Consider the following 15193-nt stretch of genomic DNA (forward strand, 5'->3'; position numbering starts at 1 on the left):
CGGCGTCCAGCAGTCGAGAGGCGTCTCTTAGCGGACGCTGTTAAGCGTGGGCAAAAGAGGCTCGCGTAGGTGGCAAGCGCTCGACGTCTCCAGACATAAACTACGTTTTTTTTTTTTTTTTCTCCCGCCACACGCATACTTCGTTGTGGGGATGAGCAAACGCGGATGCAACGAAAGGCTAACGTGGACAGCCGAAGGAGCCGCCCATCCATGACTCGCTCCGCAGGCCTTGGGGCGGCCGCCTCGCCCGCTTCCTCAACGGATTCGTGCGCGCGACCCGCGTAGCCCGGCTGTAGCGTCGCCGTTGCGCGCCCATCCTTGGGCGCCCATTGTGACAGCCGTGACAAGTATCCGTGCGCTCTCCCGTGTATCTGTGCGGGCGCAGCTGCCTCCACGCCCATTGTGTTCAAAACACTAAGTATTCCGACGACAGACAACATACCTTTCGCGCGGGGAATGCCACGGAGAGGGGCAACAGCCACCGCCTCTACTCGCTGGCGCTTTATACGCGCAGTTTGTGCGCGTGGTTATTGCTACGTTTTTTCGTGCGTGCGCGTGTGCGCCTGTGTGTCTAATGAACTGAGTTCTGTGTTACCTACATGTTATCCGCTGGTCGCGCAAGTCGCGGGAATAAACCACTAGCCGTACCGATTATGAGCACAGACGGGGAACTCGGACAACTAAAAATCCTCTCTATAAGCGTGATCGTTTTTTTACGAAAGCTGTCGTTAAAAGACGGTATGTACACGCAAATAAAGCAGCAGTACACAATTGGCCATCATTCTTGCATCCTCCACATGTATGTGCAAATCCGCGATGGGGATAATTTGAACGCAGTCCAGTCGACAAGGGGATACTAACTTCATCTGCTCCACACATAATCGTATTCAGCAAAGACCAACGTTATGTGCAAGCTATAGCAAGTGGCGAATGTTGCCCCATCTTGAAAGCGTGCCCGACACCTTCTCGCTAATGGCGCCAACCACTCTAGCGCGTGCTCTTTATCAGCCCTTCACAACAACGGCTAGGCAGCTAACCTTACCAGCACGGCCTACTGACCCCCTACCATTCCAAATACCACTGCAGCATCAACCCGCGCTGGCACAAAGTACGTTTGCGCTGAAAAGCACGCGGGGGATCCACGCCCCAGTTTCAACACACGCCGGCACTATCGCGCCCGGGGCGGCCGTAGCCACGGGACACTGTTGCTGAATGATCGCCAGGTATCCTTGAGCAGCAGTGTCCTTCGAGTCGGCAGCAGCAGCAGCGCACGGAATGCAGCTGTCACCCGAGAGCCTTCCGTTACAGACGCGTGATGGCACGCGACTCCTCCGCGCCCCGCGGCCGTCGTAGCGGGTGCGGGAGCCGCAGCACTTACGGTTCGATGCCGCTGAGTCCGAGCGAATCCAGTAGGAGGTTGTCCGTGACTTCATTGCTGGTCAGGGCTGCGGACGCAAGGCCCGACCAGACGCCGCAGAGCCACAACCCTGCCAGGCCGGCTAGCATGGCGCACTGAGTAGCTCACGGCGTCGCCGCGAGGCCGCAGCACCGGTGGGAAGCACGCCCCGCGCGCGGCCGCCGCGCGTGCGACGGGCGGCCCTAGCAGCGGCGACGCTGGCCGCTGGTCAAGCTGACCGGACGCTGGTCGCTCAGGCGTCGGGACCCATGGCACGACACGCGGAACACTTATTTCCTGCTGGGCACACAGGAGCGCACGCCGATCAGCGGCTGGCAGCGCGGCCGGCCAAAGCGCGCATTTCGACGCGTCGCTGAGTCAGGTGCGTGGCGAGCTCGTAAGTTATTTTGAAACTGCCCAACGCCGAAGCGAAAAAAACCTGTTGTGGTGCGCTCGGACTGCCGCGAGGACTCCGTGATGCAAGCGGGCAGAAACAGAAACAAAAAGTAGCGCCAAACCGGTTCGCCCGTGCTTTCTTTCTTTCTTCGAGGGAGAGATCATTATCGAGCGGCAGAAGCGGAGTGGAGTAAAGTGGAATTACGAGCCCATTCGTGACGTCACGATTTTTTGGGGTCGCCTCGGTGGCAGCACTCTTGCGTGGTGGCTTCCTCTTCGGTTTTCCTTCACGATGTTTTTGTTGACGTCAACGCCCACATTTTTGCGATGGGCGGCATCGGGCTGGGTGGGAGCCGATCAACGTCGCCGCTGCCGCGGAAGTGTCATTAGATAAGCAACAGGCCCCGCGGCGAATCGAACAAAATGCGCGCCGGGGAGCGAACATATATGTCATTTGAATGGGAAATACGCGCGCGCTTCGGGTGCGATGCACCCGCGCTTGTACGCAAGCCACCCATGTCGGGACTCGTGCCACCCAGCATTAATTAACGGTCGCGAGTGCATGACACCCGCGAGCTGTGCTCAGAGGGCAGCGCGTATAACTTGAGACGCCAGCTTGGAGATATCTGAGAAGGTATAGAGCTCGAGCGACGTAAAAAAAAGGGAGGCGGGGGGGGGGGGGGGGGGGCTTTCACGAAGTGACCGGGCTTAAGAAATGCTACGAGCCAAAGCTCGACGTATGTAATAAGCGGGAGGTTATAAGTTTCAAAACGTAGCTTTCATTTCCTAGGCGTCAGCTCGCGGAGTGTTTCGTGTGAAGTCTGCGTCGTGTGTGCCGTGTGCGTGATGAATGTTCGAATTAACAGCGCGGCTGTGCGGGGCGGAGGATGGTAGCTTCGGTGGATTGAAATAAACTGGGGAAAAATAATATTCCAAGAGGCGAAATATTTTACCTGTGCACGCGCTAAGTTCCCCGTTGTCCCTCATCGTGTCTGCATGCCCATTCGATACCCACCGCATAGCGCGTTACTCGGGCGCGCTCGTTTCGAACGACGCTGTCAAACGCGTGTCTGGGTTACGCTCGCCAGTGCCATTTTATGCAAGCAGTAATTTGCGGTGGCGGGTGAAAAACGGGGAAGGACCGGCGTTAAAAGGACGAGAGATTGACCATGAGGTGAAAACGTCACGTTCCCTAAGCACTCTGAATGTTTCAGCTTTCCGCAAAAACTTGGAATTAATTAATGATAATAATCAATCAATCAATCAATCAATCAATCAATCATTTATTTAACGTGCCCAGGAACAACCCAGAGGTCTTGATGCTGGCGCACAAAAAAAAAACTAAGAATAACACAATAGAACAAGATTACTGTTCAGAAGAAAACTATCAGAGACACAATGCGCACAGAAATATTAGGACGACAGGACAAAAGTAGATTAATACAGTATGAGAAATAGCCAATGATAATGACGAAAAGTCAGATAATATACATACATACATACATACATACATACATACATACATACATACATACATACATACATACATACATACATACATACATACATACATACATACATACATACATACATACATACATACATACATACAACAATGCGCCAGATAAAGTAAAAGAGAAGGATATAAACAAATTGCACATGTGATGTTATCTTATAACGGTAGAAACCTTGGAGGAAAACGATAACTGTGACCCATCAAAAACATCGAGGTCAAGAAAATAAAAATTATAAAGACTTTGTATCCTGTTGAGGGTTGAGTGCTGAGAGAGGCGGGTAGTTACAAGAAACGGCCTGCTCTCTCTTGTTTGCTTCCGCGGAATCCGAAAATTAATACTATTGAGCAGTATAGGACAGGATATAGCACCGTGAACGAGCTTGAAAAGAAAGAAGAGATCGACGCGATTTCGCCGGCAGCGAAGTGAATATTATTATCAATAATAATAATAATAATAATAATAATAATAATAATAATAATAATAATAATAATAATAATAATAATAATAATAATAATAATCAATCAATCAATCAATCAATCAATCATGTATATTTATTGTGCCCAGGAACAGCCGTGAGGCCTTAGTGCTGGTACACAGATGGATACAGGTACACAAAAAGGAAAACAAAAATTGAAAGGAAAGAACACTTTGACAGCGTATAAAATAAAAGAGTAGAAAAAAATAACTTTTAGAATGTATATTACAAAGTATACCGTACAAATCACTACAAAAACGTAGGTAGCGTATACACTACATGCAATGAACACAAACAAAAACTGACAGGATATAACAGAGTTGGTAATTACATCGTACTGATGAAACAGAACATCTGCACACTACAGATATCGTGTAACCTTATAACAGCAATCCATAAAATGGAAAACAACAAAAGAGTCATATAAACAGCATACTCTCTATACAGTAAGGGAAGCAGGTAAAAAGAAGTTACCATAACTAGAACAAGATCCATTCAGTATGACTCAGCAAAGAAATATTCCATATAGTTCCATGTAAGAGAATAAGAGGGAGCATATTAATAATAATAATAATAATAATAATCAATCAATCAATCAATCAATCAATCAATCAATCAATCATGTTTATTTACGTGCCCAGGAACAGCCAGAGGCCTGAGTGCTGGCGCACGGGTACTTTCATGAAAACAAAATACAAGAAACATATAGCAAGAAACAAACAAGCGACAAGACACACACAAATTGAAGTAGTGAAAATGACAGAAATAAAGCACAGGCGGAGCCTGGGCACAGGTAAAAAATAAAAAAAGGATTCCTATGTTGCTCTGTCTGTCGTAAAGGCCACACGACAGGCAGAGCAACAAAGTTTGACAGTAATACAACAAAAACAACGGCAAGAGTGTAGAGACAAAGGATAAGACGAACAAATGACAGTAAACAGTTTCAAAAATAGGCAACTATCAGTTGGATAGACACAACCGCAGAGAAACCAAATTCCAGAAAAAAAAAGAACGACAGATATATCATAGGTGTTTAATAACATAATCAATCAATCAATCAATCAATCAATCAATCAATCAATCATGTTTATTTACGTGCCCAGGAACAGCCAGAGGCCTGGGTGCTGGCGCACGGATAGTTACATGAAAACAAAATACAAGAAACATATTGAAAGAAACAAACAAGCGACAACACACACACAAATTGAAGTAGCGAAAATTACAGAAATAAAGCACAGGCGGAGCCTGGGTACAGGTAAAAAAGAAAAAGAAGATGCCTTTGTGGCTCAGCTTATTGTAATGAATACACAACAAGCAGAGAACAAAGTTTAACAGTAAGACGACAAGAACAATGACAAAGTATAGAGACAAATGATAAGACAACCATGATAAGTAAACAGTTTCAAAAACAGGCAACTATATTGGTTAAACAGAACCACAGAGAAACCAAATTTCAGCAATAAAAAAAAGAAAAACGAACGACAGAGATATCATAGATGTTTAACATACTGTGTTCAACAAAGCAGTACGGTAAATTGTAAAGGAGCTTTGAAAGATGTCAAGGCGTTCAGAGAAGCGGTTGTAGCAATTCTGTATTCTGCGCACAGGAGAATGATTGGAGTTGCGCGCAGCGGTCAAGAAAGGGCGATGCGACCTGGTGGGCCTCTGTGGAACACTAAACTCTAAACAGTTAAGCAGGTCTGCACAAGAAAGGTCACCATGAACAATTTTGTGAAGAAATGTAAGGTCATGTAATGTAATGTAAGAAATGTAAGAAATGTAATGTAATGTAAGTAATGTAAGTAATGTAATGTAATGTAAGTAATGTAAGAAATGTAATAATAATAATAATAATAATAATAATAATAATAATAATAATAATAATAATAATAATAATAATAATCTTTTTGGTGGCCAAAAGAAACACTATAGCGAAACGGGCCCGTCAAAACCAATAGCGGCGTGTGTGATGAGGCCGTCCATCGTAAGGAAACCATGTGGTTTCGTAGTGCATGTACATTCTTAAACAAACGTTGAACGGAAAAAAAGCAATTAGTAAACGAAAAAATGTTTACAGGGCATAGAAGCAAAACAAAAGTATACTCTAAACGAAGTAGTGAATACAGATCGAATTACTAGAAAACCAGAACTATGTATTTATATTTGACTGTTGTAGCAGAAACAATAAAAACTTCAATTTAGATTGTGAATTCATTGAGAAAAAGTAGGGTAAGTTGTTAAAAATTTTTTGAATGTGCCCGCATCATCTCGCTGCTCCATATATTTGAGAATCTCGGTACAACAAAACGTGTTTCTTTGCGCAGCAAGCGCGGGGCGAGGTGCGGGAGCTCAAACTCATCCGTCGTAATGGCGCACTACCACAGTAGTCATGAAGATATTTAAATGATTAAATGAATTAAAACCAAGTTCGCAAAAAATGTATTTGTTCGATGGTGCGGTTTGATGGTAAGCCACAGCTATCAATTCGGTCTTGCCAACCTCTGGAGCAGAAATCAAAGGCCGTTATGCAATTTCTTAAAACACTATATGCAAGCGCATGGACTATGACCTTTTAATGCGGAACGGCACAAAGATTCTTACATTAAGGAGTAAAATGCCACAGGTCTAAGTTTTGAGCAGACATAAGCGCTATGGGTTTGCCACGACAAATCACTGTCGAAATGAATGCCGAGGTATTTAATTGTGTTTGTACATTTCACGAGAGCACATTTGCAGGATGTGCAGCCATGATGATGAAGAAACACCGAGAAATCTGTGTCACCATGTTTCAGGGGATTTTTGAAAGATATAACTTTAGTATTGTTGTGAATGACGGTAAGGTGGTTTTTTGAGAGCCAAGTCATAGATTTGTACACCGGTTGCTGTAGTTGTGCGATTGCCACTTTGTACTTAACATGCTTTGTTAGAAGGACAATGTCATGCGCGTACTGAACCCCTTTCCCATTTTGGGTTATTGATGTGAAACCATTTACAAACAAAATGGAGAGAAGAGGGGATAAAATGGACCCCTGTGGGACACCAGCACCAAGTGGTAGTTTGCTGCTGGAGTATTTATTACCAATAATAACAATTTGTGACCTGTCAGTAAGGTAGTACTTAAGTACAGCACGAAAGGGGCTCCTGAAACCGATAAAGTATAACTTGCGAAGTAATATGTCGTGGCAAACTGTATCGAACAAAGGCTTTCGATACGTCGAGGAACAGGGCACAGCAATATAGATTATGCTCAAAAGACGCACCAACTCATCTGCGAATTCTTCCAAAAGCGCAGTTGCGCCCCGGCCTTGCACAGAGCCAAATTGCCTGTCAGGTAGAATTTTAAATCTATGAATAAAAGAATTCATCACCTCAAGTAAAATTTTTTCTAGAACCTGGGATAATACATGCAAAATTGAAATCTGGCGGGAGTTTTGAAATTTTGATTTCTTACCTGCCCTGTGTAATGGTATAACAAAAGCAGTTTTTAGATTTTTAGGTATAATTGCGGTGTCCAGGAAACCATTCATCATGAAAAGCACAATATCTGAATGCGCTTCGAAATTTCTTGTCAGCATGCCTACAGATATTCTATTTATTCCAGGTGGTTTATTTATTCAACAACTAAAAATGATCCGGGCAAGGTCAGGTTTTGAAAGGCGAGTAAAAAAAAGCGAATGCTGTCAAGGAATCACTAAGCGTCACGTCTTGCTGAGTCTTTGCGGACGCCGCTCTTGAAGCCTGGCAGAAGAAATGATTGAAAAGATCGGCAGTTTCAACAGGACTTCCGGGGAAATGTTCACCAACAGAATTCTCCTCGTTAGATTTTCCCCTGAGATGGTTCACTGGTGACGAGGTTTTGCCAGCATTTTTGGGCGATTAGTTAAACTTGTGAAAAAAAGCGTCATTTTGCAGCACGGAAGACAGAGGCAACCTTGTTTCTCGTGACTTTATATTCTAAACGGAGGATTTCATTCTTAGGGGCACGTTTGCATTTTTTTTCCAAAGCCAATCTCTTCAAGATATAGCACGCAATACCCAAGTGTAGTTTTTTCGACGCTTTTTATTCTTGGTAAATGCGCAGAATCGTTCGAAATCCGCCAATCGCTCAGAAAAGCTTTCGTACACTTGGTGTGGTAATTTACATTAAATCAGAGAGGGCCAGGAGAAGGAGGAGGAGGAGGAGGAGGAGGAGGAGGAGGAGGAGGAGGAGAAAAGAGGAGGAAGAGGGAGATGAAGCAGACAATATTAATAACCATAATAAAATCACTCACCCCGACAAAGGGGTTGAGGTGCAGCATGCTATTGACCATGTCAAAATGGTCACCGGGTGGCGACCCGTACAAAACAATCCATCTGGGGTGTAAGCAAGTCTGGCGGCTGGTTCAGCAAGCAACACGAGGCTTGCTGAATTCAACAGACAGACAGACAGACAGACAGACAGACAGACAGACAGACAGACAGACAGACAGACAGACAGACAGACGGACGGACGGACGGACGGACAGACCGACAGACAGACAGACAGACGGACAGACGGACAGACGGACAGACAGACGGACAGACAGACGGACAGACAGACAGACAGACAGACAGACAGACAGACAGACAGACAGACAGACAGACAGACCAAAATTTTCGTCTTGGAGTAAGCCAAGAAATTTAGGGAAGCTTGCACTCACGCGGCAATATTTGAATGAGGAAGCTGTTGTGGGTGAGCATTGCTGGACACATACTTAAGTTTCAGTATCATTGTTTATTTGCATAGTTGCGGTGCTAGTAACTCTTTAGAGCGTTTATTTTGCCACAGGGCATATATGAGGGGGTATGAGTTTATGATGACGAAATCTGTTTAAATGAACATGAATATATCCGTCCGCATATGCATCGAAGAGGTCGTCGTCTTCTTCGTGGCGAGTGGTGGATGCAAAGTCAATCTCAGCATCGTAGACTTCCACCAGCTCTTCGTCATCAACTCGAGGCAGCGGTGCCGGGATCGGCAAGTTGTCTCGGAAACGAGTGGCACACTCCTAGCCATGTCTCCAATTATCCGTAATGGCGTCTAGAGAATGCGGGTGGCGCGGTGACCTCTCCCAAGCAAGGTGTTTTTAGACGCGGCCGCGCGCGAGGGCTCTGCTATGGTACAAATCGCATGCGCACGAAGACACGAGGATTAACGAACGACGGGCGTACGCTGTGACGTGTCTTTCCCGTACCGAGCAAGTGTTGCCATGATTACGGGGAACGCTGGAGAATTTTTTTTTCTTTTTTTTTGGTGGGGGGGGCAATATTGGCAAACCTCCCTTAGTGGGTATACGTGCGGGGAGTTTTTTTTGCAACGCGAGAATTACGGCCAGTAACAACAGCTTCATTGTTAAAAGCAGAATTCAGGAATTTTCCTGTCACGCGGGCACTTTCAATCCGGATTGAAGCGAAGCGCGATTGACTCCTCGAGCGCGCTCGACGCACCACCGCTGCTACACGGCACGTTTCAAGGTGGTGGTAGGTGGTGGTAACACGCATTTATTTTATGCACAAGAGATACAAAGACGCCATGTTACCCTTTAGAGAATTTTGGTGTCTAGGGGAGAGGGATTATGTAGGGAAAAAGTATGATACATCCAATGCTACATCCAATTGGGTATGAAATTAAAGGAAATGGTGAAGGCCAGAGTTCTCGACGAAGTGTCGCAGAGCGGCGAGCAGGCGGCGTTCTTCGCTCTGATTGGAACGGCTTGGATAAAGCCAATCATTAAAGGGAAGCTGAAGCGCTTTCCAAAAAATTTGAGTTAAATTAACAGTTCTATAGTTTCTTGCGCGCTGATTCCGAATATCACATTGAAATTTATCGTACATGAGTCCAAGTGGCATTTATCTTGCAAAAAGCGCGGCCCCGTTTGAAAGACGCGCGCTTTTCGTCTTTTGACGCCCCGATTGGTTGCGCCCGTCATGACGTCAAAGGAGGACACCGGTCGGCCGCGCGGGTTGTCGGAAGCATTGCGAACGATCGCACGGTTGCCTTTGCGGCCATTTAGCTTGCAGTTTAATTTTAGCACATGACTGGAAGTTTGTTTTATAATTTCCCGTGCTGTTGGTTCAATTATCTTGGAGCTTAAATTTGCTTTACACGACAGAGAACCCCAAAGCAGTGACTGCGACGTCGACTAGTGGGTTCCATCAAAATATTTTTGGATTAGGCAACCAGCATAGGGGGATTTTATACCTTATGTTAATATTAGGTACTGCCTTAACTGTTTCTTATTATACACAAAACCATTTATGCCGAAGATTAATGGGCGTTTTATAAACAATCTACCTCGAAAAGCGCGTACGTGCACTGCGCGAAAAATTAGCGTTCATGCGCTGTAAACGTATATGCGAGACACATCTTGCCGGTACACGCATAAACCAACAAGCAGACTCTGCTTCCGCATTTCCTTTGTTTGTTGTCGCCCACCCCAGCCCCGTTACTCATCCCCGTACACAGACCCGCACGCGCGCGCAATTTCGGCAGCGGCGCTACGGCGCCTCCGTGATTGCTACACTTCGATGAGTGGCGTCTTACTGCTTCACATGCATTTATTCTGAAAACACTGCAGCATACTAGTGCCTGCTCAGCATTATTGGCTGTAGTAGGGCTTGATTTTCGCTTGTGCGTTGCGCATTCTGCTACAATATTACGGCCACCTCGTTATAATTAACAGACCAGTCGGACAAGGCAGTTACGTTGTAGTTACGTTACTTTAGGTAACAATCACCAAACGTTTGTGATAATGAATCGTTGGCCTGTTTCAGCATTTCTAAACTTAAGCATTTGCCGCGCTAGTCGGACAGAGGCCGTATATTTACTCTTCGCTCCTAATTTTTTTAGTATCATCATTATATATATCACCGACTATCACTGGAGCACACTTGAGGTTCAGTGACAAGTGCTTGCCAGGTTATAATATGCAGCCACACGGAATCTTGGGCAAAAAATTAGGCCCTCGCAGTCAACACAAATTATGGCACGGTGGTGGTTCGGAGTGGTGTTTTTTTTTAATTCCAGACAAACATCACTTTATCGGGACATGTATACTTGCAAAATAAGTAATATGGTTGTCTTGGTTCTTTTACTTTGTAGGAATACTGTTTACCTCTTAGCCGGGAGAGAACTTCTATCAGGATTGGCCCCTTGTTTTCGTTTCGCCAAAAAATTGTTTTTTTTTTAACACTGTCCTGAGCCCATAGAGAAAGAAAACCGACGCGTTTAACGAAACAAGTATTTCCTGAACAAATGTGACTTGGTTTCTGGAATGGAACGAAACATCCCCGGCCAAAGTACAGCAGTATTCCCCATCCTTCCTAAATCGAGGATCTAATGTGGATATTCACGTCCGTCGCATCAAAAAAAAAAAAAAAAACTGCATTGGAGCGGTTTACAAAGTATTTAACGTAGTGTAGTATATTCTCTGTCATCAAGCACAACCACCTCGGCTGCCGCTTTCGTATGTTATCAAGCATCCCGGCGTGGCATTATTCTGCTTAGGAATACGGCATGATAACGTATGCCTTGTTTGGCGTTCGTGCATACTTTTTGAACACGAAAATTGTGCAAATGAGTGCTATCAACCACAACAACAACAAGTATCATTCACAAGGAAACACGGCGAAAAGAGCATGGCCGAGGCGGCCGATCCGGCCGGAAGTCCAGGTATGACGTTTTTCAGCCGGTTTTCGCCCGCGCTCTTCGGTCTTCCGGCATCGCGCGGCGAGATGGGGGCGGGGCATCGGGCCACTTTTGTTTGCTCATTGCGCCGCTTCTATTGCATGTATTGCGAAAATATTTCGTACACATGAACTATTCAATGTGTACTTGCTGCTAGTCAACTTTTCTTTTAATTCTAAAACCGCTTCACCTTCCCTTTAACGCTCGGTGGGATTGCCAATCCTACGGTTTTAAAGGCCTGTTTTCGACAGTCGGAAAAGCGAGGGCAGTCCCACAGGATGTGTGCAATGTCATTATTGGCTGAGCACCGCGAACACTCGGGATCATCTAGGCTGCCGTATCTTGTGGCGCGAAAGTGTGGGGTTCTTGCCGATCCAGTTCTAATTCTGTGAACGATCGTGTGCCATTTCCTGAACCAATGCTGAGGTATGACTGGACGCTTCACTCCTAGAGCCGCTCGTGGTTGCAACTTCCTTTCCACCTTGCGGCGGGTGTAGAATTCCGAGCTCGAAGTAGGTGAAGGTACCTCCGCAGTGTTTTCACAGTTCTCATCCGTCTGCTCATCCTGAGGTGCAGATGATGGCACTATGACCGAAGGAAGCTCAGGAGAATGTCCGTGCTCAGAAGAGAAGGGGTAAGGCCGGGTGATGCAGCTTTTCCCAGTTGATGTGTCCCTTGCGGCTTGTTGCGCGAGTGCGTGGGCCTTGCCATTGCCTGAGATTCCCGCGTGAGCCGGTATCCAGAAAAAGGTCACAAGACGTCCACGGGTCCGCAGCGTGCTGACTCGTTGCCGGATATTTAAGATGACCTCGGAGGTTTCATCTAGTCGTTTTAGACGGCGTTTCAGTCCGATTGAGAAGTTGCACCGGTTGCACTCACGTACGCCAGATGGCGCCAAAAATTTCAGGGACCTTAATTTCGCGGCCGGCGCCTGGTAACTTTGCGCGGTCTTAGGTATACGTAACTATATAAATGTCATCGCAAGTTTATTTCAGTCAAGTTATTTGATACAATTTGTGGCGTTAGTTGAAGTTGTCACCTGTGCCATAACGCAGCGGGGACGAGAGTATCACCGTTTTCGTGCGATCGCGCTTGGGGAACCAATATTGAGTACAAGCGGGATCGGGCTCGATCGCGATTGAAACTGGTCGTGCAGCAGCGCCCAATACAGTTTGACTCAATCGCGATTGAAAGTGCCCGCGTGACAGGGGCATAACATTAATTCGCTCAGGCCTACATCGGGCACTAACTAGAAACAAAAGAAAATTGTGCTTCAAACAGAGTATGTGCTGCGACGTTAAGCAGTGCAGCATCGCGTTCCGCAGCTCGGTGCGCCGTGCAGAACGTAAAAAAAAAAAAAAAACTGCCGAAAAAATGCTAAAAAACTTGTGAATTTAGCTGCTGCAAAATTCACAATTTTTGAGGCAATCTCCCGCGTTCGTTGGGTGCCGCCCGTCATAGGTCGCATTGACTCCGTTGTTTGAAGTTGTTGAAGTCTTTTGGCTGCGCTGAGGAGAAGTGCACCCGTGGGAGTTCTGAACAGCGGATGACAGATATGCAAGTCGACCTTGAACAAAATTACCCGCACTCGTTCTTAGCTATCAAAGTCAACTTCACAACTCAGAAGAACAGGCAATTGGGTGAGTTGGCACTGATTCATGCTAATAGCGCGCACAGACGAAGGACAAAGGCAAAGAAGGCGCTCGTCTCATCGCCTTCTTTGCCTTTTTCCTTCGTCTGTGCGCGCTGTTAGTGAGCATGAACTTCTCAACCGCCTAGAGGGCAAAGGGCGATGGTCCGTGGTGTAGCGCGTCGCTTATGTAAACGAGTAAGGTGCACGCTACCCGGAAACAGACAAGCACCATTTCATGGCTGAAACCACGCTCCAAAGATTTTTGTTCCTGATACGTCCATGTCTTAGAGACTTCGGCGCTAAGTACCTCTTCTATCCACTGAGCAACCAGATTTTTCTTCCTTTTGTTTGGTAACCTGCAGCGCTTTTACCCAAAAGCAAAAAATCTCTACTATAAGTGTGGAAATAACCATAATTTTGAATACGAATTGAATAGTTCTTGTTATTGAATTTGCATTCTACTCTAGGCTTTGATGTTTAGTACCTTCTAATATAACTTATCGTTGCCCAAGAATTTTGACTTGATTTGGTGCTCCCATAAAGAATTGCGGAGTTAGAGTGATGGAACTGACTACGTGAGCTGAACTTTGTTTTTATGGTTTGCAGTGAGCACGTGTGTAAGGAAGGTGTTGGCTGTTGTGTTGGGACGCCTGAAAATCAGGCCAGTATTTCGCCAGATTTTTTAAAAAAATATGTGTGGAAGCACTTCAAGCATCCGGTGAATGGGCGTTAGATGAAACAGCGTTACATGAATGTCTGCTTTCACGTGGTGTGACCAAGTTAAGGAACAAATGTTAAGTTCGCTCTTTATAATTCAACATACCTGTGCATCACACACTACTTTCCTGCATCTTATTGACCTTACAAGCTTCCGATCCTTTTTTGGGGTTTTTTTAAAGGCCTTATCTGAATCTTGAAAACCTGCGTCGTGCGCTGCACTTCGATATTTTACTCTGAACCCATTCTAGGAACCGTACGGTCGTTTTTTAGGATTCTGCGTTTGGTCATAATACTTTCATTCCAGAATAAGTATGGCCATGAGGAGTTTGCACTTCTTTACATTCACGTGAGTCTGTGGCTATTGCACCCTGTTCGGATTAACTAGCTTACAGTGTTTGAAGAAAAAATCACTCTGTTACGTTCATTGAGAGATGCAATCCTAAAAAGCAATTTTATTTGAAGGTATTGGAGTTAATATTCGTCGTAAACAAATACATATTTTTTTACACCAACGACATAATAAGCCACAAGACGCCAATTTTGTTTTTTTTCCCCAGTTTCGAAGATTCCGATTCTGGCCTGTCCAGGTCAGAAAATAAGTATACACTTTTCCAATATACAGTTTAAGGTAGGGGTCGGCAACGTTTTGAGGTGGAGGGCCGAGTTGCATGAAGCCGACACGGCGGAGGGCCGGACGGCAAATCGGGTGGGAAGGTGAGGGAGGCTTTGAAGACAAAGGGAAAACATTCAGGGAATTGCCAATAATATTAGAAAAAAATTGACAATAATCTGGCTAAGCGTGAAGATGCGGGAGAATGCAAATGGAAGCGATCAATTATCTGTTCTTGTCTCCCGTCTAACTTCATTCGGAGGTCACGGGATTTTGCCATTGGAATGGACAATCGGAAAGGTTGTTCCCCTTTACAAATCTGGCAGCACGCTCAGTCCTTCTAACTACCGCCCGATCCCGACATGCATACCATGTAAGATGATGGAGCATGTTCTGCACCGCAACATCTTTTCATTTTTAGAATCCAATTCTTTTTTCACGGCGTCCCAATATGGCTTCCGACGCTCATATTCCTGTGAAACCCAGCTGCTGATATTCAATCATTCATTACACTGTATTTTAGAGAAATCTTCGAGGGCCGACTGTATTTCTTTAGACTTCTCGAAAGCTTTTGATAAGGTGAACCACGAACTATTAATGCTCAAACTGTCCTCCCTCAATTTGGTTTCCAAGGTACTGACATGGATTAATTGTTTTCTAACTCGGCGCTTCCAATATGTTACTGTAAATGGTCATGATTCCCCCTTAACAGACGTCATTTCAGGTGTCCCACAGGGATCC

At 45.5% G+C, this 15193-nt stretch overlaps 1 protein-coding gene across 1 annotated transcript in view; it reads right to left on the reverse strand.

The window, feature by feature from the left end:
- Nucleotides 1-1800, reverse strand: part of LOC144150028 (CD109 antigen-like) — a 167765-nt gene extending 165965 nt beyond the window's left edge. Inside the window, exon 1 of the mRNA XM_077681819.1 lies at nt 1379-1800. Within this exon, the coding sequence (XP_077537945.1) occupies nt 1379-1506 (128 nt within the window). The 5' untranslated portion in view covers nt 1507-1800. The remainder of the gene's footprint in view (nt 1-1378) is intronic.
- Between the last annotated feature and the right edge of the window lie 13393 nt (nt 1801-15193).

Source organism: Haemaphysalis longicornis, unplaced genomic scaffold, assembly GCF_048455015.1.
Source record: "Haemaphysalis longicornis isolate Haplotype H1 unplaced genomic scaffold, Haemaphysalis longicornis Haplotype H1 scaffold_1, whole genome shotgun sequence".
Taxonomy (NCBI): Eukaryota; Metazoa; Arthropoda; class Arachnida; order Ixodida; family Ixodidae; genus Haemaphysalis; species Haemaphysalis longicornis.